Raw genomic sequence first — 25,966 nt, 5'->3', positions numbered from 1 at the left:
ACGTTATTTGTTTCATTTAAAAATGTAATACATGTATTTTCCCTATCTCTCTCTCTCTCTCTCTCTCTCTCTCTCTCTCTCTCTCTCTCTCTCTCTCTCTCTCTCTCTCTCTCTCTCTCTCTCTCTCTCTCTCTCTCTCTCTCTCTCTCTCTCTCTCTCTCTCTCTTCCAACACATCAAATATGATTTCGCCTGAGATTACGCTATTCATCTGTGACGATTGGTTTCATTTGGCTTTTGCTCACCACTGCATTCAGCTTTTCTCCCATTCTCCATCTGTTGTCGTCCTGTCGGTCTATCTCAGCCGATAAAAAAAAATATATGCCATGACAGGAAGATAAACCTCTACACAGACACAAATACATGCACACGAATGCACCAGGCACCAGTGCTGGCAGCTCCCGTTGTTAGCACGTCCCTGCCTCTTCTCTTATCTGTCCCATTTTATTCCATTCTACGTCACACCCTGCTGATTAAGCGTCTGGTAAAAAAGGATATTCTCTGCTCCATTCTTTGCATTGAATGCTTCCAGCAGAATAAAAAAAAATAAACACAACAATTTCTTTCTTAATCCCTTGCGAAGTAAAAGAAGAATCGCCCACATTGTTTACATTCTCCGTGCTCGGTGGAGGTCGGGCGTTGCTAGCAACCTGAACTGAATGATGAAGCAAAATCGAGCAGGAAGAAAGGCAGCTTTCCAAACTTAATCCACCCGCATCGGTCCGTTTTTCCAGCCTCGTCGTCGTCGTCGTCGTCGTCCTCATCGTCTCTTCTTAGTATTGGTGTTTGATTCGAATGTGTTTATGTGAGCCCTTCCCAATACACACATCGGGGCCGCTTTGTTTGTGTGTTCGCTGCCCAACTTTGACAGCTGCCAGGTCGTCGCTGTATCGCGTGCATGCGCACGTGCGCTCCTCACCGTTGCACTGGCACGTGTTTGTATGTGCGCAACACACGGTGCGAATGTATTGATGCGCTTTTATAGCTGCTTCAGCACCAAAAAAGGACTAACCGTACAGTGGTGTTTGTGTGTGCGTGCGCGCAGCATGATGAAACAGAGGCAAGAAGAAGAAGAAGAAGAATCTTGTCTCATAATAGCTTGCCATCGCGACACAGACCAGCTGCTTCTGTTTTTCGGCCGACAAATGTGGACCTGCACCCGAGACCGAGTGCATATGATATGATGGGAGGGACTGCTTTCGGTACAAATCCTTTCAGCTGCCGCCCTGCTGCATGTGTGGCGCGTACCGCGTCGGCCAATGTCTGTGCACAACGTCTGCTTATTTGTTCTCGTTGCGCTTAATTTAGTATTGGCTTACAGCGTCGCCCAAGAACAATCCGTTTCCCGAGAGCTCGTCTGAGGTGGGATAGGCAAGCGACGGACAGTGAGAGGAAGAGGGAAGAGGCAATCAAAAACATTGCACTCGTCGATGCACTTTGCACGCAAATTTATTATTTCCGGCCGTGTGGCTTGTTTGTTTGTTCCGCTCAGCTCTCCCCAGTCGATGATGCTCTTCGCTGCAATCTCTCGCGATGCATGGAAGGCAACGAACGGAGCCGCGAAGTGTATATTTATTTATTAAGCCCATCGCCGCAGTCTTAGAAAGTTCAGTCTAAGAACTACATCGGTTGGCCAGGCGAACGGCCGAAGTCCGATCACATTGTAGAACTCGGTTCTCTTGACGGGCTCAAAACTGTTCAAACGTCTTTGAAGGGGCACTCGGAACGACCGATGCGTTTAATATTTGACGCATACACACACATCGTCCGGAAGTGAGGAAGCGCTACCGAAACATTTAAATACATATATTATACCTTTCTTTCTTTGTGCTTTGTTTCGAGTGTACGGTCCCTTTTGCTGTGTGTGCCCCTCGGACATCCAAACCGCGTGTAGCTATAGCCTCTATCGGATCCCAACAAAAAGGTACCCAAATCCTCCAGAGGGTCAATCGTTCGTTCGGGAAAGGGGTGATATTGTGTCCATTCGAACGCTCCGTTGCGGATGTAGGACCCGCAAAAGGATGTGTTTAATTCAATTTTTGATGCGTTACGGAGCCCATGCATCCCAGCGGGAGTTTGTTTAGTTGGTGTGTGTAGAATAAAGGAGGTAAAAAGGAGAACTGGGTGTTTTTTTAAATACCTTAAAACAAAAGTATCAAATTACTGTTGGCTTATATTGTACCGGAATGGAAGTAGTCGAACAAACGTAACCATATTTCGTGGAGAAAAAGCGTTTGTGGTAATCAAAATATTGATATGAAAAGCTAAGACAAAAAACCCCCCTTAATGTTGATGGTTTGTTGAGGAGATAACGAATTTCAAGTTGCTAAAAAGCCCTCAGAAAACAATAAGACCAAATTAAAAGTCCACCCATTTCCCAACGCGCGCTCGTGCATTTTCGTTGGCCAATCATTTTTATGGTTCCGTTTCCGAACCGGTCGACGATAAGGTGCCGCCCCCGTGTGTTCAGCAGTGGCCAGTAGCACCAAAGTGGTGTAAATTAATTGATGATTATTTTCGTCCCTTTTGGCGTAGTTTGCTGTTTTCTGTTTGCTTTACTGTTCTAAATTCTAGTAGCCCACCCCGCCTTTTTAGGAGTTTTTACTCCTTTCGGTGCCGATGAATAAATCAGAAAAACTGTTCACCTTCCCTCGCCTTCGAAACCCATTCCCCGGTGGGGTTAGGGAGCAGAAACGAGGCTTTCCCACATCCCCCACTCAAGGTCAATCTAATCAAATCGCGATGATTTACGCCTGGATACGGTCCGTGGCACTGCCCCGAAATCTCACCCAACCGTGACACCGGTGCGGTCCTCTCCACCGTGTGCGTAAGTGCGAATCGCGAGGCTTCCGGGCGGCTCCTGTATTCCTGGCCAGCGCCCACATTCCTCGGTAAAGGGAAACCGAGCTTCTTCAATCGGGAAAAAGCAGCAGCAGAGCGTTCGATATGATCGCGTGGTAGTATAAAAAAAAATAAGAGTTGTGCATCAAACACAGCAGGAAAATTTCGGACCCAACCCGTTTTCCGTTCTGTCGAATGTCTGACGCTTGTGGAGAGATGGGCTCGATACCTCACGTGAGGTGGGCACACGGTGCCGCGAAGTAGAAGCGAGATAACACACACCCCAGAACCATTGGTGGGGGATGGTGTTACCCGCAGAATGGAAAAAACAGGGAAAACTAGGGACGAAATTGATACGGGAAAAACGCACAGGCTTTAGGTGTATAAGTGTGCCGCAGCAGTGTGTATGCTGTTTTACTTTACTGGGTGTGTTTAGACGGTTTTTTGGTGTTGTTGGTGTTGACCCTGTATCTAGAATATTTAACGTTCTTTCTGACTTTCGTCACGAATATTTGTCCATTTCGTGTGCCCTTTTTACGGTGCTTCGAACAAAGCAAGTATTTTAATCTCGGACAAAACACTTAATTTTAATTCCTATGTCGGGTGCATGTTAGTGTAATGCACGTTAATTTAATTATCTTCTCCTTCATTACGGTTTACGTTTAATTAAGCATTAAAGGAAAAAAATGAATACAAAAAAGTTTGCGTATATGCGCGATAGTACCATACCTTCGAGAAACACTGGAACGGCCATGTTTGTATGCCTGTGTATTGCAGCGACACGGGAAGAAACGTTGGGTGTGGAACAGATTTCCTCAAGGGGGTGGTGGGACGCTGTGTTGCTGCCGTCTGGCTAGTGAGCAACTGTCGCCAAACGAAACGATGCGCCTATTGTTTTTCTTTCAATCGGATAATACGAAAGGGATGTTCGATGCACAAACACACACACACACGCGAACTAGGGCCCTGTGTGCGTCAGCGACAGATTTCCACGCTCCCTGTGTATTGGTGAGCTTTTCTGTTTTGCCTACAAGGATGGACAAGGATGTCTGGCACACGGTGGTTGGGTGGTTGGTACCCGCCGCCCCGATCCTGGACGCGAGCCAGCACCCGTGCAGGGGTGCGCACACGAAACCCTGCCCACTGCTCACCACACACAACCGTCGCACTCGTCGCCCTCGCCCCTTCACTATCGGGCACGCACCGCAGCAACGGCACACTGACGCGCACACACAGCAGGGACACACATTTTGGGTGGCAGCGGAGCACACACACACACACACAAACACTTACACCACACACACAAACACCCTCAAGGAGCATAAAACGATGGTGCCCGAGCCCAATGTGCCCTGCCCTACATCTGCACGGGTCGGAACACAGAGGCGAATTTTCCTTGTTTGCACTTGCCCAAAAGGACGAGCAAATTTTCACACCAAACTGCTCATATAACACACACACACGCACTCACTGTCACACAGAAACACACACACACACACTCTAGCGTTGAATTTTCACCACTGTAAAATTCACTGCAACCAAATACAAACAGAAAAAAGGCTTGTTATATTTGCCACCCCTAGGGAAAGGCCCCGTTTTTGCGGCCAACTATCCTTGCTCACAACACTTTGCACCCGCCACAAACCTACTCTGCTGGTTCGCCGTATGTTGCGTTACTTTGGCACTTTGTGCGTTGCTACGAAACGGGCTGGCGAGTGTGTTCGGGCTGTGCGCCTGCCCTGCTTTGCGCCTACAGATTCAACATTTTCTTCGCTTTTCTTATCAAACGGCAAACTTCCGCTGTCGCAACTGCACGCGCGTTCCGTTTCGCTTCCTCCCAACCCCGGATTCGGGTACAGTGGAGGACGGCCCAACACAAAACAGCCCGGACGCGCTAGCATAAATGCGCGAAGCGTTCGCTCGAGAGACAATGCGAAAAATGTGTGCAAAGAATGTCACCTACGGCGGCTGCAATGGGCGGGTGTAGTGCGGGTCATCCTTCCTTCTCCGTTTCTGCCGTAACGGGAGGGTGCGGTTGACGCAGAACTTCCTTTTTCTACCCCGTTTCCCTAGCCCCACCCCTGTTACTGGTGTCTTCACTTTCTTTGGTATGGATTTTTGTTGTCTTCCTTTTCAAACGCTGCACTTTCTTGTGGCTGCTTTGCAACACTTACACGCGGGCACACGTTTGTATGCCGATGGATGGCACAAGATAAACGGTCAATTCTTTTGAGCTAATACAATCTGGAGTAGTAACACTAAATGCACACACAGAGCCGTTCTTATGTTGGTACCGTACCGTTTGAATGTTTCAGAGTTCAGGGTGCCAGCAGAAAGATGCGAGCGTGCGGGTAGCGGATGTAGTTTTTGCCGGAACGACGACACGCACGTCCGCACGCTTCGAGGGGTCACAGAAAACACAACCGCGCACCACGGCGCGAGCGACCAGCATGCTCTTGGCGCATAGCGCATTCGCATTTGAAAGGAGGGGAGAACGGTTTGAGTAAGCAACACGAGTCTCCGTTTTCGTCTCGCACGCGCTACTCTGCCTTGCTTACACACGCAGCAGGCTAGGGATGCAGGCTCTCTTGCTCCCTTGCACGCATGGTGAGAGCGGTTCGGTGAACTGAGCGGTAATGCGATGGCTCACTCTCTGCTCACTGGAAGCGATGGGTGAGAAGGCCGCCGACTCACTGCCTGCTGCTGTACCTGGGGCTAATGACCCAGCCTGCAAATCCCTACAACAATTCACATGATTTGTTCACGATCCTCGATTCACTCACATGGTGATAGTTCACGATCGTTTGTAGTTGGAATTTCAACCAATTTTTGTACATCAGCTCGTCAATTATTTCAAAGGTGAGGTAAGCTAGAAAAACTTTGCAAAACACAAGTAGATAAAATAACCGACCAACCCATCGGTAGAATCGGGACTAGTGTTTCTTGCTATAACTAGATTTATGATTCCTTTTGATGCAGGTGTATTTCGATTTTTCTTTGCTGATTTCAGTGTAATAAATTGCACTGCAATGCATAACATTGAAAGATCATTCAGTTGATAACTATTTGAAATATTGACACAGCAAATTTGTAAAAGCATTTATGCTCACTATGGTGAGAATTCGTTTTCTATCACACGGGATGCTCACGATATGCTTGGGATAATCTAAAATGAAAATAGAGAGAGCTGTGATAGCTTAGGCAGTGCTTGTGGCAAAGATTCGTCCTACCATGAGGACAGTCAAGACATGTCCATGAAATAATTTTTTGTATGGTTTTGAATTTCAAGGACACTTACGACTTTTCAAAAAAAATTTAAATATTATCATGTCATTATAATATAATTTATGAGAATATAATCTGGACTACTTCAAAACTGATAATTTCAAAGATCTTTAACTGCTTTAATATATTCTAAATATGTTGTCACACTTGCTTGTGGCAAGATGGTAATATGGTCAGCTAGCTGTTGTTATTGGGTAGGTCCTTTTTCTTGGTATAATGAGAGGGAACATGTTAACCCCACACGGGCTTGCTAGACTTCTTTACCAAACATTGCCAATCCAACTGATACTGATTGGTTGAAATCAACTAATGCATCTTGATATTATTTCTTTCGTTTTATATATTCGATTCTGAACAAAAGCTGCCGTTATCATCTTAGCTTTCCAATCCCTTACTTAGCCTGATTATCCAGGATTGTCTCCTTGACGCTTTGCAGGGTCATCAGTGCGTTGCATTTCTTTCGTATCGATCGTAAGGTAAACTCATTGTAGCTTGCTTTTTTATACATTACTCCACATTTGCAAGCAGTGAATGCTCTAAGCGGTCACAAGAATGTAGCGTCCAGCGGGAAGGTTGATTAAAAGATCCTCAACTGAACAAGGCACAAGATGAAAATGTAGTTCAGAGATGGGACGGTCGTTTTTCACACGGGGATCACAGGCGGACGCCTAGTTTGGGCAGTCGCAATAGATCGCGTGTGCTCCTAGTTCCAATAACTGAAATGCACCCTTATCTTGAAATTAAGTTCACTTCAAACACATCAACTCTCGATCGTCGTGTTATGGTGGTGCTAGAAATCTCACAAGTGCAAGGTGCGCGGGCATCGAACTTGCTTGTTTACCAAATCGTTCAAAGTAAGGCAGCAAACAACAATGCCAGACAATAATCATCCATAGCCGAAAATAGATGGCCACCGCAAATAAACGTTTACATCGCTCCGTCACCGGCTTGGTTTTCAAAATCAGCAGATTTTATTTGCCGCGCAATTGGTTCCGTTTCACCACACACACACACACCCATACAGATTGGACCATATTTACAAATAAGAAGTTCTAACTGCCAACCAAACTAGAATAAGCACCAATCGTCCCGTGTCTTGTTGTTTTGGGATGGGATGTTGTTTATCCAAAGTATGCGCATCATCACTGCGTGCTAAATGTGTTCCAATTAGTCGATCGAATTCCGTTTATCCTTTGAGTCTTTTCCAGCGGCTGCTCAAATGACAAATAATACATCTGCACTACTATAGGGGAGGGAGAATGGGCGTCCGGTGTTGTCGTTCCGCGGCCAGTTTTATTGATGCTAGGGTATATATTAGAGTGGTGATTCCCCGTCCCCATTCTATAGCCGGTGGCGCCTCTTCAGTGGCTGACAATATGCTGACACTTTAGTCGGTGTACTTCGGGGCCGGGCTGCTAATGTTGGAGTAATCCCTGACCGGAGAGTAGAACTGAACACGAGAGTGGAAAGTGGAAAGACGGTCGATATCAGTGCATTTGTTTACAACCTTCCGAACCAGAGCGAACGGTTCCATCTAATTATAAGTGGTCGCTTCAAACGAAAATAGAGCCTCCTCCTTCGCGGGACAGCCGGGGTCACCGCGGGGAGAGTGGATCGTTTTGAAATTGCTGCACCACACATTTATATAACGCGACGCGACGGGTCACCTTATGCTGCTTGGTCCGGTATTCCTCCCACGGCTCGGGGTTGTTCTTGCGGCTCCAGGTAACTTCGGGGCTCTTCAGCGCCAGACGAAGGGTGTAGAAGACGGCTCCAGCCGAACCCATCGCGATACACACGTACAGCGGGATCAGCTGCGGAAAGGAAAGGAGGCGGGGGGATGAAAGTGATTAGTAAGCACTTGTGACCAGCAGAAGAAGAAGAAGGAAAAAAACGAGAGGAACTGGGCAGAACCATTTTTCACGCCATCCATATCGTGCCCTTCCAACAAACACTCGTGACGTAACCACACAAAATGGACCAATAAGGTCGCAATTTTCACACATCACGCCAGTACGATTACCTACCGCTGGGTTTTTCTTCAAACTAGCCATCGTTAGTCCCTGCATCTTGCCGAGGATATGGGTTTTCTTGCGCTTGCAGAAAAGTACAACTTTAGGAGTGAAAAATAGTCCGACACTTCACTGGCGGAGCAAAAATGGACAATTGCGATTGCGAGCAGAAAGATTCCGTACGTCAGTCGGTCCGTGATGCGGTTTGACAGATGAATAGTTTTGAATCGGTTCGATAGAGGGACAGCGTAAGGGGGAGCTCTACTGCGTTTAAGTTTTGAATTGCACCGGCGGCATTCATATGCGTTGCAATCGCATCCACTCTAAATAATTGGCCTTATCTTAATTGGTTTCTTATCGGAGTACATATTTAGCACACACGTTGCCAAACCGGTTTGTATGCGTTTTGCACGGATGCGTTCGATCATTGCCTTATCAGGCGATTAGCGAAAATATTCGCAAGTATAGATAACACAACACATGGATAGAGGGAGCAAGGTGCATATCGGTTTGGCGGGGTTGTGGGAATTGTTTCCACACTGAGTCGGGGCAGGAACATATTTTTGCGAATAGAGACGAACATTAAATCAAAGCTGCAAAGTAATTTATTGATGATTTTGTGGCCTGTTTGCAATAAGATAAAAAAAATGGGAAAATTATTTTGATGACGTTATGGAAAAGCATATAGAGCAAAGAAAAGTAATACAATTCTAAAACATATCAATATTGGTAGTGAACTGATTTAAAACAGGAAAACTAAACTTAGAATAACCGTCCATTTTCCTTCGATTCAAAAAAGGCGATTGTTGAGCTGGCCGCTTTTGGCAGGCGGCTGTTGGTACGCAAACTGTCAAATATGTAAACAATGCGCCGGTATGTTGTTGCGAGTGATAAAGCGAAATTTTGCGCTCTTCTCGAGGGTTGTGAGTGATTTTAGTCGTGTTCCTGTTACAAAAGTACAGTTTATCATTTTTATTATATTTTAGCAAACAGTCCGACATAGCAATAAGCATATTCTGACCACTGCTAGGGCACACTACGGCACGATGAAATATCTTAACCAGCAGGAAGCGATCAGTGTCGATGAGGAACTGTTCAATGAGTACAAGTTTAGCGTCGATCAGCTGATGGAATTGGCCGGCCTTAGCTGTGCCCATGCGATTGCCGATGCATACAGCCACGATAGGTATAACAATATATGAACAAAGTGCATGGATTTTTGTTTTAAAAACTCATACTCGTTTGCATTGCAGTTTGAGATCAAACAAGGTTCTAATCTGCTGTGGACCGGGCAACAACGGAGGCGACGGATTGGTAGCCGCACGACATCTCTCCTTGATGAGCTTCGTACCGTACGTGTACTATCCGAAGCGAACCGACAAGGAGCTGTTTAAAAATCTCCAACATCAGGCCGAATCGATGGGCATCACCGTATCGGTGGACTGTCCGGCCGGCGAATGGGTGGAGGCAGAGTTTGGTCTGATTGTGGATGCGTTGTTTGGGTTCAGCTTTAAACCACCGGTACGGGAGTCCTTCCGACCGATCATGGAGGTTCTGCAAAAGACGAAGCTTCCGATCGTAAGCGTTGACATACCGAGCGGCTGGGACGTAGAGTTGGGCCCCCAGACGGACTGTGATATTAAGCCGGACTGTCTAATTTCGCTGACGGCTCCGAAACTGTGCGCCAAACATTTGGTAAACGCCAAACACTATCTTGGTGGACGGTTCGTGCCCGGCAAGCTGGAGGAAAAGTACGCAATGAATCTGCCCGGATACAAGGGCCGTGATCTGTTTGTGAGATTAAGTTAATGCAATCGATTAACAGGAGCTTTCAAAGGTAATTGTTTATTATACAAAAGAAAACACGGTAAATAAAATATTAATCAAATAACAATCTCTCTCAAAATCTCTCCACATGTTCTCCAAAACACGAAAGCGTAATAGCGCAACACAACGGTCACCCACCCTCATGGTCATCATTTTTGCAAAGATCGCCACCCACTTTTGTACACCAGCTCGGCGGCCCGCCGCGGCCGAAAGTAAGTCATCGCAACGTCCTCAATCTTCGGAAAGGGATTGCTGTTGGTGCTTTTGCTGAGGAAATCACCTTTGCGCTGCTGCTGCTCGTCCGGCGGTTTCCGGTCGTGCTGCTGGAATTCGGGCAATTTGGCAAGAAACATGGTGGAGCTGCGCTCCAACCGACCCGGTGCGGTAAGGGACGTTTGGCTTTCGCGCCCATTCAACTTCCCGGGCGATGAAACATCCGACGGTGGTGGTGAAGGTGCTGGCGGTGGCGTTTCTGCCGGCGGTAAGCGCAACCTTAGCAGCGTATCATCCGGCAACCGCCACTTGCGCAAATCATCGTTCCACTCCGATTCGCGCTCCAAACACTCCAGATTCCAGTATCGGCCATCCTTGCGCAGCACGGGCATTGCCTTTTGAAAGACGGTCTCGTAAAACAGAACCTTCTTCTCGAGCAGCCGTATCGTGGCCAGATAGTCGTCCCGTTCGCGCTGAAACTCGCCCTGAATGTCGGACACCTCCTGCTCGAGCAGTTTGGTGCGCCTGCGCAGGGCCCGTATCTGCTCGTAGCGCACCTTAAGCTCCTGCTGTATGTCGGAGTAGTGGCCCTGGAGCAGATCGCGATCCGCCGACTGCTCGATCCGCCCGAGGGCCTGGGCCAGCGCGTTGATCCGCTTCTCGGACGCCAGTTTGTTGCGGTACCGCTTCTCCTTCAGCTGTATGTCGTTCGCTCGCTCGCCCCCGATCAGTGCGTCCTTGATTTGCTTGATGCGATCGTAGATTTCCTTACGATCCCGCCCGGCAAGGGCCACGGCCGGTGTACTTTGCCGAAGCTGCTCGGCGTCCGCTGCTTGCTGCCGGCTCGAGGTGAGCAGCTGCATTTGCTGCTCGTAGTACGCCTTTATCTTCTCGATATCCTTCACCAGCTCCTGTTTGGCGATCCTTTGCTGCTCGTACTCGCGGCGCAGATGCGTCACCTCCTGATCGTACTGCGATCTGAGTGCTTGCTTTTCCGCATCCAACCCGTTCGCGTCGTAGTGCCCATTTACCGCGGCCGGTGGTGTACTTCCCTCGCCCTTTAACAACTCCTTGAGACGCATAATCTCCTGCTGGTACTCGCGCAGCATCGTATCCTTCGGATCCTCGTTCACGCGCGGCTTGTTGGCAATGTTTTTCGCCCTGCTAGCGTACCGCAACGTGGACAGCGTTTCGTCGTAGTTGTAGTCGGCCGGCGAGATGCACGCTATCATCAGCGTTTTCGTATTGCCCCCGAGCGAGTCCTGCAGCAGCCGCGTAAGCTTCGAATCCCGGTACGGAATGTGTCTCGTTTTGCCATCGACCAGTGCCGATATGACGTTGCCGAGCGCGGACAGTGAAAGATTGATCTTTGTCGCCTCCTTCAACCGGTCACCCGTGGCGCCGGTTTTGCTCTGCCGTTCCGATCCCGCCAGATCGACCAAATTCAGCTTGCCGCGCTTGATCGCCACCCCGCTGTCCGCTTCCACGCTGGTCGACATCTGCTCCAGGCTGATGCTGAAGATGGAGTGCGAACGGGAGCTTTCGATGTTCATGAGCGTTGCACCGACCATCCGATTCTTTGCACCGGCCTCCAGCAGCTCGATGCACTCCTTCATCCCGTGCACGGTGTGCAGGGAAAGGTTCTGCACAATCACGCCCTCCCCAGGCACTTCCTTGATCTGTAAGGTGCTGGCCGTTGCGGCGGGTGACTGCGGCTGCAGCAGGTCCCGTATCGTTTCGTTGTAAATCTCAAGATAGCTAACCAGCACCAGATAGCGTACCTCGCTGGCCAGCGAGATCGCTTCGAAGATGTGCTCGAACGAGCGCGGTATGATGCCGATGTTGTTCGCATTGTTCGGATCGGCCGCGGATAGGTTGTAGGTCGTCCCTTGCATCGTGTGCGATTTGCCGCAACCCGTCTGGCCGTAGGCAAATATCGTGGCATTGTATCCTTCCAGGACGCTCTGAAGGGTGTAATGAAAAGGAAATGGAAACGTTAAGACGACTCGGCACCCCCCCCGGTTCACTGTACAGGATGTATCAGCTTACCTCCACCAGCGAGTAGCAAATGTCGCTGTAAATGTTCTCCGTCGTTGCCGCATAACCGTACGCGTTGTCGAACTGGAACGATTTCTGCGACGCGTTCGGATCGTTCGGATTGTCTAGATTTACCAATGAGTTGTCGATTTGTATAACGCTCTGGAAAAGAAACCAACGCGGGAGCGAGGGGAGGGGGGGGGAGGAGGGTAAGTACAACCTAATTGAATCCCTTAACCGTTTGTTGCATCGGCTCTAATGCTCCTTCCTCATCGTACCTTGCAGTTTGATTGCTGTTCCCGCTTGTTCATCGGCCGGCACCGCACTACCACCTTCACGTTTTCGCCCATCATCGGTCGCACTGTAGTGAAACTAACGAATCGCCGCTTGGTGGGTGAATAATTTAGCACGGCATCATATTTGGCCCCGTTTGACCGGGTCAGGAGGGGGAGGGGGCGATTGTTAGTGCCGCGTTTGTGAAAACTGACGAACCGTTCGGCGTAATAACGAGCGAGAAGAAATGCTGCTGCACGCCATTTCCGCTTTCCGTGTGCGTGTTACATCTAGCCTGCAATAGGACATAGGACGACTGTAGGTGAAAGGCTACACAGTGCTTTAGAAATTATCGTTAGCCGAATGGGTTTGGCTTTGTTACAGCGGTCCGGTTACGGGTGGGTTGATGATAGATCACCTCTGATTACATAGGACCGAAGCCACTACCCGTACACTATGTTAGTGTACTGTAAATGCCTTTAAAGTGGCGTGTTTTTTAATACCGAAAAGGAACGTTGGGAGACACATTTGCGTCACTCTACGCTGTACAATTTTGAAAACCACGCATGTGTGTTTTTACTGTTTGTTAAATAGTTTTTCCACAAATATTTGTTCAATGTAGTATGGGAAAAGGGTAAACATTAGCATTCCCATGTACACGAATCCGATGGATCGGGAAATCCATTATAGATATAGGTCAAGGTTGAACGATTCCCCGTAAACGAAAGTACAGGCGATAGACACACAGGCGCGTGGGGTAGATAAATGTTTAGTAAAAAAAATCGAAACATATTTCTAGCGATTATCCATTCCCCACATTCTAGTGCTGCAAATGGATTTAAAACTATTTTTTTGTTCACCGCATTGGTGCAAAAAGAAAAACGAAACGAAATCAATCATTTAAACACAATCCCCATCCGACCCGACCACCGGTCACGCGATTTTAGACTTGGATGGACGCTTGGTGGACTTTCCCTATGACTAAGTGTCGGGTGCCCCCTATCATCTGCTCGCCATTGACCTTGAACCTCTAAGGGTATGGAAAATGATTAAGCAAAACAAAACAAAAGAAATGGAAAATCGTCATTGTCGCCGTTTGCTAATGTTCCTGTGTGGGTCTGACGATTCAATGAACGGAGCCGCTTATCCGGATGGTGCGAGGCATTTTTCCACGAACCCTCTAGTTCCTTGTTTATCTTTCCGTTCGTTCCCTCTCCACGCACCAGCAACCTCTGGAACGTTCGATTCCGCCGATGCCACCCGGCTGATAACATACATACGGGAATGTTGTGATGGGGAGGGAGTAGGTATAAATTATAAAACGTGTACCGCCGATCATCAGTCATTATTAGTTCCTGCTATCCTTTTCCTGTCCGCTTGGCATTGCTGCCGAGTTGAAGAGGGAGCGCGCCTACGAGCCCAATAGAGGAGCCTTTGCGCGATAGGGTTTGTTATGGTGTCCCCGTCACCAACGCGACACAAATGCTCTCACACTTTGATTATTATTTTCAATTAAAACACTGTAATATTTTGAAACACCTCTTCACCTACACTTTATCTAGTTTTCCTCGAATCGTGTGTAATGTAGTGTACACACTCCGGTAGCACCAAACTTTTCCAAACTTTGGCCTCAGTTCAACGAACTTTCAGCCAAGTTCAACAGATTGCGTGTTATGGCCGGTACAACCGATTGTCGATTGATGAGATGAATACGCACTTTTCCGAACACGAAAGAAGAAGAAGAAGGGGGGAAAGAAACACGAACCCGATCGACACGTTTGCACGGGTTTGACGGAGAACCGTTATCCTTACGCGACGCACCGTGGACAACTGAACGATGTCGAGCTGGTAGGAAGCTCTCTGGGTCCTTTGCTGTCGTTGGGTTCGAAAACTAGCTGCGCATGTTCCGCGTTATGGAATGTTTGGGAAGGTGGACAGTTGACATTGTGATACATAAGACTTCGGTGTCGGTGCTGTTGTTGCTTTGTTCACCTTACCTTGTACACATGTCCAGCACACGTGTTTCCGTTGTTGTTGTCCTGGCTGCCGGTTCGATCGGGGGGGTTTGTGAATTATGCTGTTTATGTTTTTGCGCTGCTGGGGTTTTCTTTTTACTATTATCTGCAGTGATTGAGAAGACACAAACCTTTTTATTGAGAAGTTCAGCTCCATTCTAAAACATGTTTAGCCTAGGTCAGTTCTTCGTCACGTGTTTCTGGACGGAATTTCTGATTTTTGGCATTGTGATGTGATAACACACTTTGAATTTATGTTCATCTTTTTAGTCATAAAGCATTAAAAAAAAAAATTAATTTAATTTCCATAACATCTAATATTTTTTAAATTTAAATTCAATCTCAACATCGAGAGATTCCTTCAGCGCAACCACCCTGTATAGGGCATTTAACTTTTGGACTCGACGAATCTGCGCTTGTTTATCTCCCTGTCCCTGGGCTCATGTGCGATTACATACTGTACATAGCGCCGAGCATACCTAGCTGACAGACGGATTTTTTGGACAGCAGCGTAAAGTTCGGTTGTGAAATTGCTCCATCGCGTTTGGGGGTAGAAAAAGTAATCTAGAACGATTGGGCTTTAGTAAATTAACTAAGGTAAGCAAGATTTGAGCCGCGGTGAAGTGATATTCACGATAAACAAGCAGGAATTATGTGGTGATCCAAGGAGCACTATGTGTTTTTATACGTGTTGCTATGGTAGATGATTCGTAGCTGGTGCTAGTGTGCAGGCTTGTTTTGGTGGACAGCATCATTCATATGTGATGCTTTTTAAAAAGGGGATGTGATGTATGTGACCGCGCGGCTACATGAGGTGAAATATACAGCGAAATGAACTATTTGACAGGTGAAATATTTGACAGGTACAGCTAAAGGGTTGGGGGAGACACAACATCCGTTTTCGAAATTCTATTAAAAATAATATATTCTTAAGCAGAACATTCCCCAATTAGAAGAAATTATGAACTGTTGACTGAAAATTGACTATGTACTCGATATTGAAGTTATTTAATGGATCTAATTACGATTTTGTGCACGTTATTTGTTTACATTGCACATCAGCTGGTTGCTGAGATGCTTTATCCGTCAGATATTTCGCCTGTCAAATAGTTCATTTCGCTGTATATTTCACCTCATGTAGCCGCGCGGTGATGCTTTTTTTGCTTCTACTGAAATACCTTATTTTAATAATAAGCTAAATTAATGATATTCTTTTGTTTTAAGATTATCACGAAATTTATTTGCCGCTACTTACCCAAGAATGACTCTCCTCCCCATCGTCATCCCTTTGCTCGCCGTCCAACCACTTTTACTCTTCCCGCTCGTTCTCCCACTCAGAATGTCAGCTGCCTGGACCAAAAAAGCCTGCACAAAGCCCACTGGTGATGTGAAAAAAAAAAAAAACAACATAGCGGTCAAAGTCGCTACACAACTTTACGTTTAACGACATGAGACTAAACTCTTTCTTTTCTTTTTCTTTTTCAGCAATGAACATGGCACGTCGACTGGATGTAATAATTTTCGGAGCAAGTGGATTTACTGGCAAGTATGCCGTGCTCGAAAGCGTTAAGCTGTTGGCCAACATGAAGTGGGGCATTGCTGGCCGTAGCCAGAACAAGCTGCAAGACACGCTGAAAGAGATTGGCGAAAAGGCCAAGACCGACCTGTCGCACGTACCGATCGTGCTGGCGGACGTTAACAATCAGGACTCGCTGATCAACATGGCACGGGACTGTCGGGTGATCGTGAACTGCTGCGGTCCGTATCGATTGTACGGTGAGCCGGTGCTAAAGGCGTGTCTAGCCGAACGGACGCACCACGTGGACGTGAGCGGGGAGCCACAGTTCCTCGAAGGCATGCAGCTAAAGTACCACGAGGCAGCGAAGGAGAAAGGCATTTATCTAATATCGGCCTGCGGGTTCGACAGCATTCCGGCCGACATGGGTACGGTGTTTCTGGAGCAGCAGTTCGATGGTGTGGTCAACTCGGTCGAGAGTTACATCGTGTCGAAGCAGACGGGCCGCCGGGAGCTGGGCGCGATTCACTACGGAACGTGGGCATCGGCCGTGCATGCGATTGCGAACATGAACGAAGTGGGCGAAATTCGGAGGAAGCTGTTCGCGAAGAAAATGCCCGACGTGAAACCGAAGCTTCCGGAGCGGCCGACGCTTCATCGCTCGGAGCAAGGGAATAAGTGGTCGCTACCGTTTCAGGGTGCGGATCGATCTTGTGTCGCACGAACGCAGCGCTTTTTCTACGAGACGGAAAACAAACGTCCCCTGCAAATGAGGGCTTACATTTCGTTTGGGTAAGAGGTCATCTTGCGATCGCCAAACCCGATTGGCAATAATGATTCGTTGCACCCTTTTTCAACAGTGGATTAGCAGAAGCGTTAGCAGTGTCGTTTGTGGGAGCGATCTTTTGGATGATGGTAAAGACGAACTTCGGCAGACAGATGCTGCTGAACCACCCGAAACTGTTTTCGTTCGGTATGGTGTCTCACGAGGGCCCGAGCGATGAAGCCATGAACAACACGCACTTTGCGCTTTACTTCGAGGGTAAGGGCTGGGAGGAGAAGCTGGCCAGCCCGGAGGACAAGTATACGACCCCGCCGAACAAGGTCATTCGAACGAAGGTGGCTGGCACAAATCCGGGCTATGGTGCAACGTGCGTTGCGTTAGTGCTTTGCGGTCGCACCATTCTGGAGGAAAGCGATAAAATGCCTGGAAGGTAGGGTGGGTCGCGATGCGAGAAGGAGTTCATTTACATAACCGCATCTTTTCTTTGTAGTGGCGGTTTTCTGACCCCAGGAGCAGCTTTTGCCAAGACAAACTTGATCAACGAGCTATGCAAGAACGGATTCACTTTTGAAGTGCTGTCGACAGCAAAGCTGTAAATACGCTCCAAACGGAAGAGCAGGAAAATTTGGGCTGTTTGGGCAATATTAGCATTTAAAGAACAACATTTTACCTCACGTGGTGGTTTTTTATGGTTTAAAAATATATTTGGTTCGGTAAACCAGCAAACACCTTGCAGAGTTATTCTATGAACCTATCAATCCAGAAGCTGGTGCTCCTGGGTCGCAGTCTGACACGAAACGTCAAACAGAGAGCTGTCAAAGTTGTTTATCCATGGATCAGTGTGGCCAGATTATTTTGGCGGTTTTCGGTAGGCGAATCAACATTTTATCTGTAGTTTCCGGTAGTTTAAAACTCGAAACTTAAAAGAAGTAAAAGCGAAAGAAGTGTTAAGCGGGATGGGAAGGGGTGCTAATGCGGAAAATGAAAGTTCCATCTCACGAGAATATGCATCCTTTATATAGGATATGGATTAGATTTGGTTCAGCGGTTACACAAATGAAGATTTTTCTGAAGTGTCGATCTGAAAATTGGAATTCTAAGCCAAAGAAGGACTATAATGCACATTTTTTTTTGTGGTGACAACCCAAGCGCCACAGATTAAGCTTAAACGACTGGAAAATTGAATATCCATAGAAAAAAAAATGAAAGCTCCACAGCTTCATTGGTTTGATCAATAGATGGCGTATTACAACTCATCATTATATTGCTATCCTTTTCTTGCAATGTGTTTCGACAAGTTTCATCTAATCATGACCTATATAGCCTTATAACTTTCTGAGCAAAAATCTTTATGAATGGTCGTGTGGTCAGATACGTGGGTATCAACACCAACGACTATTACTCAAATCTCACTTGCTTCAGTGCTGGTGGTTTCCGTTGGAGTTTAGTATTTAAACAATCGTATCGCCGTTCTAGTTCTAGCGATGCATAACTTCAATGCGAAACCATACAACAGTACAGAGGAAATGAGAAAGCTCTCCTCCAAGCGATGAAGCTCAACTGGTTGGGGTATCCCACCAACAAAGAGCGCCACCAGCTTTTTTGCTATTTTTAGAATGCACGAGTCGTTTGCCGTCTGCTAAACGAAGTCTTTCTATATTCCGTTTAGGTAGAGAACTTGAGTCGTTTAGAAGCCGTTTAGTGGTCGTTTAGTGGATTTGTGGCACTTGGGAACGGACTTCGGATCCGATCTTGGGCCGGACCCCCACCGTGTGTTTCTACCTTCCCCTCGCCTGAAAATTTCATTCTCTTTGTCTGTCTTTGAGCTTTAACCGTCGACAGCGAGATTCAAATTCAAATTTAAATGATTTCCTTTGACGAGCAATTCTCGGAATCCATGCAACTGACATTTTCTACTTATTATGAACATTACATTTTAACGGAAAAAATAAAAAAAGTGCCAGGCAAACAAACGTGCATCAGCGCGATAAGTAACAAATGAGGTTAGCAATCCTTGAAACAGCATCCCATGCGCCACAGATTAAGCTTAAACGACTGAAAAATCAAATATCTGTGATTTTCGGTAGGTTAAATGAAAAATCGGTAGTTTTAGGAGGCTTATCTGTGAATCGGTAGGCATATGAAAAATCGGTAGGAATACAGATAAATCGGTATTTCTGGTCACTCTGCCATGGATGCTAGCAAGCGCACGCTACACCAAGGAAACGAACGACTGTGTTTACCGGCAATAAACACGCCAGAAAATCGATCAGAGTAGTCCTGTCCTCGCGCAAGTGACCCGTCTCCACTCAGTTTCCACAATGAAGATTGAAGAGGTAAAAAGTACGGTGAAAACCCAGCGCATTGCCGCCCACAGCCACGTGAAGGGGCTCGGGCTGGACGAGAATGGGGTGCCGCTCCAGATGGCTGCCGGGCTGGTCGGGCAGAAGGACGCTCGCGAAGCGGCCGGCGTCGTGGTCGATCTGATCAAGTCGAAGAAAATGTCCGGCCGCGCGCTGCTGCTGGCCGGACCGCCCGGCACGGGCAAAACGGCCATCGCCCTGGCGATTGCCCAGGAGCTCGGCAACAAGGTGCCGTTCTGTCCGATGGTCGGCTCGGAAGTGTTTAGCAGTGAAATCAAAAAGACCGAAGTGCTGATGGAAAACTTCCGCCGCTCGATCGGGCTGCGCATCCGCGAAACGAAGGAGGTGTACGAAGGCGAGGTGACCGAGCTGACGCCGGTCGAGACGGAGAACCCGATGGGCGGGTACGGCAAAACGATCAGCAACGTGGTGATCGGGCTGAAGACGGCCAAGGGCACCAAGCAGCTCAAGCTCGACCCCAGCATCTACGAGACGCTGCAGCGCGAAAAGGTCGAGGTCGGTGACGTCATCTACATCGAGGCAAACAGTGGCGCGGTGAAGCGCCAGGGCCGCAGCGACAACTTTGCCACCGAGTTCGATCTCGAGACGGAGGAGTACGTGCCGCTGCCGAAGGGTGAGGTGCACAAGAAGAAGGAAGTGGTGCAGGACGTGACGCTGCACGATCTGGACGCGGCGAACGCGCGACCCCAGGGCGGCCAGGATGTGCTGTCGATCGTGGGCCAGATGATGAAGCCGAAAAAGACGGAAATCACGGACAAGCTGCGCACGGAGATTAACAAAATCGTGAACAAGTACATCGACCAGGGCATTGCCGAGCTGGTGCCGGGCGTGCTGTTCATCGACGAGGTGCACATGCTCGATCTGGAGTGCTTCACCTATCTGCACAAATCGCTCGAATCGGCCATCGCACCGATTGTCATTTTTGCCACCAACCGTGGCCGCTGCGTGATCCGCGGCACGGACGATATCATCTCCCCGCACGGCATTCCGCTCGATCTGCTGGATCGGTTGCTGATCGTGCGCACCGCCCCGTACAACACGAGCGAAATGGAACAGATCATACGGCTGCGGGCCCAGACGGAGGGGCTGAACGTGGAGGACGCCGCCATCCAGGCGCTGAGCGAGATCGGGTCCAACACGACGCTGCGGTACGCGGTGCAGCTGCTGACGCCGGCCAACCAGACGAGCAAGGTGAATGGGCGCACGCAGATCACCAAGGACGACATAATGGACGTACATTCCCTGTTTTTGGACGCGAAGCGGTCGGCCAAGTTTTTGCAGGAAGAAAACACCAAGTACATGATGTAAAGCGCACCTTTTCTTATCCATCGACTCTAATCGAGCCCCTTTATCAAGATTACTAATTGTAAAGCATCAGACAGGAAATAAAACAACCGAGCGTTCCGTACAGTACTTAAATATGTTTTAATGGTTGATTTTTGTGCAGGGTAGAGGATGTTTTTTTTGTTTTTTTACAGAGAAGACGAGGACCGAAGGAACGCTTTACTCGTAATCCGGCACCATCGGGGGACAGGTGCAGACCAGATGCTTGTCGCCGTACAGATCATCGATGCGTCCAACAGTGGGCCAGATTTTCGTTTCCGGCTTGACGAAAGGCTGTCAAAAAGAGAAAGAGAGAGATAAAGCTACTTGCGCTCCAACCACACTGCACCACCGCCGTAACTTACCGCTGGGAATGCACCGAGCTCCCGCGGATACGGCCGGTTCCACTCCGACGAGATGGTTTGCTTCTGCGTGTGCGGTGCCATCTTGAGCGGGTTCACCCGCACGTCCAGCCGGCCCTCCTCGATGTCCCGGATCTCCTTGCGGATCGAAATCATGGCCTCGCAGAACCGGTCCAGCTCCTCCTTGTCCTCCGACTCGGTCGGCTCGACCATGAGCGTACCGGACACCGGCCAGGACATGGTCGGCGCATGGAACCCGTAGTCCATCAGCCGCTTCGCAATGTCGACCGCCTCCACGTTCGCCGTCTTCTTGAAGTCGCGCACATCGATAATGAACTCGTGCGCCACCAGCCCCGTCTTCGGATCGGTGTACAGTGTTTTGTAGTGGTTCTCGAGCCGCTTGGACATGTAGTTCGCGTTCAGGATGGCGACCTGCGTCGCCCGGCGCAGCCCCCGGCCCCCCATCAGCTTGATGTACGACCACGAGATGGGCAGAATAGCCGACGAACCGTACGGCGCGGCACTGACCACACCGAAGCTCTGGCCATCGTTCTCCGGGTGCGGATCGATGACCGGGTGCGTCGGCAGGAACGGCGCCAGGTGAGCTTTCACCCCGATCGGTCCCATGCCGGGACCACCGCCGCCGTGCGGAATGCAGAACGTTTTGTGCAGGTTCAGATGGGACACATCGCTGCCGAAGTCGCCCGGCCGGCACAGACCCACCTGCGCGTTCATGTTCGCCCCGTCCAGATACACCTGGCCGCCGTGCCTGTGTACCAGCTCGCACACCTCCACCACGTTGTCCTCGAAGATGCCGTTCGTCGAGGGGTAGGTCAGCATCAGGCAGGAAAGATTGTTCGAGTGCTGCTCCACCTTCTCCTTCAGATGCTCCATGTCCACCACGCCGGTCGCACTGTTCACCCGGATCGCTTCCACCTTCATGCCCGCCATCTGGGCCGAGGCCGGATTCGTGCCGTGCGCACTGACCGGAATCAGACAGATGGTGCGGTTCTGCTCCCCGCGCGACTCGTGATAGCTGCGGATCGCGCGCAACCCGGCGTACTCGCCCTGCGCCCCACTGTTCGGCTGGAACGAGATCCGATCGTACCCGGTGATCTCGCACAGGTCCTTCTCCAGCTCGGCAAACATCTGCATGTAGCCGCGGGCCTGTTCGCGCGGCGCAAACGGGTGGATTTCGGTGAACTTCGGGAACGAGCACGGGATCATCTCGGTGGTCGAGTTGAGCTTCATCGTGCACGAGCCGAGCGGTATCATCGAGTGGACGAGCGAGATGTCCTTGTTCTCCAGCTGCTTCATGTACCGCACCATGCGCGACTCGCTGTGGTGCTTGTTGAACACCGGGTGCGTCAGGAACGGGGACGTGCGTCGGAACTGCGTGCCGTGGATGGTGCGCCCGGTGGCTTGCGGATCCGCCACCGCACTGTCCAAATCGGGACACCCAAACACCCACAGCAGATCGGCAATGTCGGACGTTTTGACCGTTTCGTCCATCGACACACCGATCGAACCGTCCTCGAAGTAGCGCAGATTGATCTTCTTCTGCTCGGCCCGGCCCCTAATCTCGGCCGTCGTCGCCCCGGCCCCGGGCACCACGTGCAGCGTGTCGAAGAACGCTTTGTTCAGCTGCTGGTGACCCGCCCGCTCAATCCCGGCGTTCAGCGTGAGCGCACAGTTGTGCACCCGGTTGGCAATGTTCTTCAGCCCCTCGGGGCCGTGGTAGATCGCGTACATCGCGGCCATGTTGGCGAGCAGCGCCTGGGCGGTGCAGATGTTGCTCGTCGCCTTATCCCGCCGGATGTGCTGTTCGCGCGTTTGCAGCGCCAACCGGTACGCATCCTCGCCGTCCATGTCGCGCGTCACCCCAATCATGCGGCCCGGTATCAAGCGCGTCAGCTTCTGGCGGCAGGCGAAGAACGCCGCATGCGGACCACCGTACCCGAGCGGTACGCCCAGCCGCTGGGCCGACCCGATCGCAATGTCCGCCCCGAACTCGGCCGGCGGGCGGAGCAGCGTGAGGGCGAGCAGATCGGTCGCCACCACCACGAGCGTACCGTTCTTCTTGCAGTCCTTCGACACCTGCTCAAAGTCCTGCACGTCGCCGAACGTGTCCGGGTACTGCATCAGCACGCCCGAGATTTCATGGTCGCCGAAGTCGATCTCCTTCACCGAGCCGAACACGACCTCGATGCCGAACGCTTCCAGGCGCGTCTTTACCACCGCAACAGTCTGCGGGTGCAGCTTGCGCGATAGGAACACCTTGCGGCGCTTGTTGTGGCGGAAGCAGAGACTCATCGCTTCGGCCGCAGCCGTACCCTCGTCGAGCAGGGAGGCGTTCGCGATCTCCAGCCCGGTCAGGTCGGTGACGAGCGTCTGGAAGTTGAGCAGCGACTCGAGCCGGCCCTGGCTAATCTCCGGCTGGTACGGCGTGTACTGCGTCGTCCAGCCCGGGTTCTCGAACACGTTGCGCAGTATCGGGTGCGGCACCAGGCAGTTGTGGTAGCCCATGCCGATGTACGAGCGCCAGATCTCATTTTGGTCGCTAATTCGCTGGATCCGTTCGATCAGCTCGTGCTCGTCTGGGAATGGTGAAATGAATACCAACAAAAAAAGAGAAAGAAAAAAAGATGAAAAATTAGTAGAAAAACAAATACCATCAGTCCAAAAAGTATTCGTTTAGCTGAATATTTTACCGGAAAAGACTAATTTTGGCCACAATAAACATAGGGCGATAAAAGTAATGATGAGATTTGATAAAGGAAACATCAATACACACGTATTGGTAAAAAATAATCATTAAAATAGTACATTAGCAACCAAAATACATGAAAAACTAAATAAACTCGTTTGATGGGCACGCAAAAAACAATACGTAAACATGAATTATTTGTTATTATTATCAATTTGCTAGTGACTTCCTCCTAACTGAATGCATTTCTGTTGTTGCGATTGCAATTCGAGTGGTCAGAGAGGCACTAAAGGTGGGGGATTTAAATGAATGGAGCATGATCGCGAAAATCGTATCTTAATCCAATGTATAACCTATCCTACCCATTTTTAAAGGTTACAAAACATGTGGGAGGCCTCATTCCTTCATTTGATCAGCGTTTGGCTATTTTTCTGACACTAATTTTGTGTCAAACTGTCACCCATAGCAACCATTCTTTACCGTTTATCTAACGAAAGAAGCGGTTTAATGTCCACAAAATCAAACATAACCCAAGATTTAGAGCATTTTATGATGACCAATAAGATCAGGAGAAGAGATGGATCACATTTAATTGATGGGCCATGCTGCATTTCATTGTAGCTGGTCGTGTTATGGCTTGAATGATTGTGTTGTTACAAAAATGTTTTGTTTGAATAGTACTTGTTGTAATCTAGCAATCGTCTAATTGGCAAACGTATATGTAGATCACAGTAGTCTATGACCACATAACGGATTAGTTAGTTGTAATAAAACCTTCAGTAAGAACAGACGTCTTTGATACCACACCCCAAATCTGGTAAGGAGCATCCAATAATTCAAAAATCGTTTCAAATTAGGCTCTACTAGCATATTAAAACAAGTTTAACACAACAAGTTAATGCGGCCGCCGTCTACTATAACGAAAACAGTCTACTAAGATGCAGCAGCAAAATCTCGTGTAATGGTAGCACCATGGTGTCAAGGTGAGCAAAAAAAATGATTCAAATTGATAGGACACGAGATACGTAAATATATTCTTGCAGTTTTTAAGTACTTTGAGTCCCAGTTCTGAGAAATTGTACTTAAAAAGTACCACATGGTTCAAAGTGAGTCGAGCTGGAGAATATACAGAGCATTGTCATTTGCCCAAAATACCAAACTAGCTGAAACCAAACTGATGAAAATGTTTTAATAGACTCTCAATATAATATCAGGTACCAATTATTCTAAGAAACGTGGTCCGGAAATGAAATCTTTCTACCAGAGATTAATTGGAACAAGTCTTGTAAGATGAGTGGGTCAAAAATACGCCCTTTTTAAGGTTCCAATCAGTTATCGCGTTGGTCAAGTAGTGACTAATAGTCACAAATGCAATCAGAAACAAGATCAAAACACAGACAGGTTTTGATTCCCTTGTTTTCTTACACACATTACGCCAAAAGGCTGATAGACGAATACTTTTTGCGCGCCAATCAAATGACTTTTTTTTAAAGTAATAGTTGTTAATGCACTATTTTAATGGTTATTTTCTAGCAAAACGTGTGTATTGCTGATCCCTTTATCAAACCTTATCATTACCTTTATCACATCATGCCTGTTGCGGCGTAAATTCAACTTTTATGTAAAATATTCAGCTAGACGGATACTTTTTGGACTGACTGTAAGTAATACACGCAACATTCAATGGCTGCAGCTGATAGAGAGAGAGAGAGTGAGAGAGGGGAGTAGGGGGCTTATCGCTCTGCCTCGCCCGCGTTGACCCGAGCCCTGCGTAGCGCTTCCGTGGGGGTCAATCGGTTAGCGTTGTAGAGCGGGCGGACGCGCGTGTTTGTGCTATCATCAACGAAACGAAAGGATTCACAAACAACGGAGACCCAAATCGGAAAACGTCATCGTTGCCATAGAGCCCGAAGCACGCTCGTTCGCTTTCGCTTTCAGCCAGTGAGAAGGGCCTTGAGAGCGCCTACTACGTCGAGTCAGCAACGTCGTGCCCGTTGTTTGCGGGATGATCTTTCACGGGGTTATCGGTGAAGGGAAAACACACCACACGCCGACACACACACACACACTACAGCCAATCGATCGATGCCATGACGCGTACGCGATCCCCCTTGCGAAGGAGCCGCATGGTGTCTGAGCCGCGCAAGGAGGCGCGGTTACTGTGCCGGTGGCGACATATCGCTGGAAGTTGTGAAATTCTTCCTAACACCGCTCCCAATACTCACTCAAGGGGTCTTCGATGTTGAGGATGCGCTTGAATTTGATTGCATCCGGGACGGCCTTCTCGGACAGCTCATCCAGCGACTGGTAGTGGCGGGAAAGAGATTAAAAAGGGGAGTTTGTTGTTTTGTTAATCGTTGCCACAATGTAGCATCATTCACAGTCCTG

General features: G+C 48.8%; 7 protein-coding genes across 12 annotated transcripts in view; 3 read left to right on the top strand and 4 right to left on the bottom strand.

Annotated features, from left to right (window-relative positions):
- The window catches only part of LOC120960716 (myosin-I heavy chain), a 40,148-nt gene extending 34,854 nt beyond the window's left edge, over positions 1-5,294 (bottom strand). For 2 of the 3 annotated variants that reach the window (XM_049605053.1, XM_049605055.1), the window contains exons 1-2: positions 5,140-5,294; positions 3,570-4,372 (exon numbers count right to left, since the gene is read on the bottom strand). In XM_049605053.1, the coding sequence (XP_049461010.1) occupies positions 3,570-3,594 (25 nt within the window). In that variant the 5' untranslated portion in view covers positions 3,595-4,372; positions 5,140-5,294. The other variant, XM_049605054.1, reaches the window with a different exon arrangement.
- A 1,779-nt stretch (positions 5,295-7,073) lies between these two features.
- Positions 7,074-8,349, bottom strand: LOC120950988 (cytochrome c oxidase subunit NDUFA4). The gene is made up of 3 exons (XM_040369441.2): positions 8,153-8,349; positions 7,793-7,939; positions 7,074-7,575 (listed from the first exon to the last, which is right to left on the bottom strand). Exons 1-3 carry the CDS (start codon positions 8,192-8,194, stop codon positions 7,513-7,515), a joined length of 252 nt encoding a protein of 83 aa, XP_040225375.1. The 5' UTR covers positions 8,195-8,349; the 3' UTR covers positions 7,074-7,512.
- Positions 8,350-8,946: 597 nt separating this feature from the next.
- Positions 8,947-10,159, top strand: LOC120949886 (NAD(P)H-hydrate epimerase). Of its 3 annotated transcripts, XM_040367462.2 has the most exons (4): positions 8,948-9,060; positions 9,124-9,323; positions 9,391-9,974; positions 10,074-10,159. In XM_040367462.2, exons 1-3 carry the CDS (start codon positions 9,013-9,015, stop codon positions 9,944-9,946), a joined length of 804 nt encoding a protein of 267 aa, XP_040223396.2. In that variant the 5' UTR covers positions 8,948-9,012; the 3' UTR covers positions 9,947-9,974; positions 10,074-10,159. The 3 variants fall into 3 exon arrangements, with proteins under 3 accessions (XP_049461015.1, XP_040223396.2, XP_040223395.2); XM_049605058.1 differs by lacking the exon at positions 10,074-10,159 and having other exon boundaries at positions 8,947-9,057; positions 9,391-10,031; XM_040367461.2 differs by lacking the exon at positions 10,074-10,159 and having other exon boundaries at positions 9,391-10,031.
- On the bottom strand, positions 9,967-14,735 carry LOC120949884 (kinesin-like protein KIF17). Its single transcript, XM_040367456.2, has 4 exons — positions 14,039-14,735; positions 12,493-12,782; positions 12,227-12,376; positions 9,967-12,141 (listed from the first exon to the last, which is right to left on the bottom strand). The coding sequence occupies exons 2-4, from the start codon at positions 12,565-12,567 to the stop codon at positions 10,114-10,116; spliced, it is 2,253 nt and encodes a 750-aa protein (XP_040223390.2). The 5' UTR covers positions 12,568-12,782; positions 14,039-14,735; the 3' UTR covers positions 9,967-10,113.
- Positions 14,736-14,968: 233 nt separating this feature from the next.
- Positions 14,969-17,528, top strand: LOC120949885 (saccharopine dehydrogenase-like oxidoreductase). 2 transcript variants are annotated; one of them, XM_040367458.2, is made up of 5 exons: positions 14,980-15,099; positions 15,727-15,884; positions 15,988-16,810; positions 16,879-17,232; positions 17,293-17,528. In XM_040367458.2, exons 2-5 carry the CDS (start codon positions 15,764-15,766, stop codon positions 17,396-17,398), a joined length of 1,404 nt encoding a protein of 467 aa, XP_040223392.2. In that variant the 5' UTR covers positions 14,980-15,099; positions 15,727-15,763; the 3' UTR covers positions 17,399-17,528. The 2 variants fall into 2 exon arrangements, with proteins under 2 accessions (XP_040223393.1, XP_040223392.2); XM_040367459.2 differs by lacking the exon at positions 15,727-15,884 and having other exon boundaries at positions 14,969-15,099.
- Positions 17,529-18,816: 1,288 nt separating this feature from the next.
- LOC120949154 (ruvB-like helicase 1) lies at positions 18,817-20,599 on the top strand. Its single transcript, XM_040366212.2, has one exon. The coding sequence runs from the start codon at positions 19,124-19,126 to the stop codon at positions 20,492-20,494; it is 1,371 nt and encodes a 456-aa protein (XP_040222146.1). The 5' UTR covers positions 18,817-19,123; the 3' UTR covers positions 20,495-20,599.
- LOC120949153 (glycine dehydrogenase (decarboxylating), mitochondrial) overlaps positions 20,588-25,966 on the bottom strand; it is a 6,009-nt gene continuing 630 nt past the window's right edge. The window contains exons 2-4 of the mRNA XM_040366211.2: positions 25,804-25,882; positions 20,875-23,468; positions 20,588-20,803 (exon numbers count right to left, since the gene is read on the bottom strand). Of these exons, the coding sequence (XP_040222145.2) occupies positions 20,690-20,803; positions 20,875-23,468; positions 25,804-25,882 (2,787 nt within the window). The 3' untranslated portion in view covers positions 20,588-20,689. The remainder of the gene's footprint in view (positions 20,804-20,874; positions 23,469-25,803; positions 25,883-25,966) is intronic.

Source organism: Anopheles coluzzii, chromosome 2 (genome assembly GCF_943734685.1).
Source record: "Anopheles coluzzii chromosome 2, AcolN3, whole genome shotgun sequence".
NCBI classification, from domain to species: Eukaryota; Metazoa; Arthropoda; class Insecta; order Diptera; family Culicidae; genus Anopheles; species Anopheles coluzzii.
Note: the sequence above shows the minus strand (reverse complement) of the source record. Positions and strands in the feature narration are given on the sequence as shown.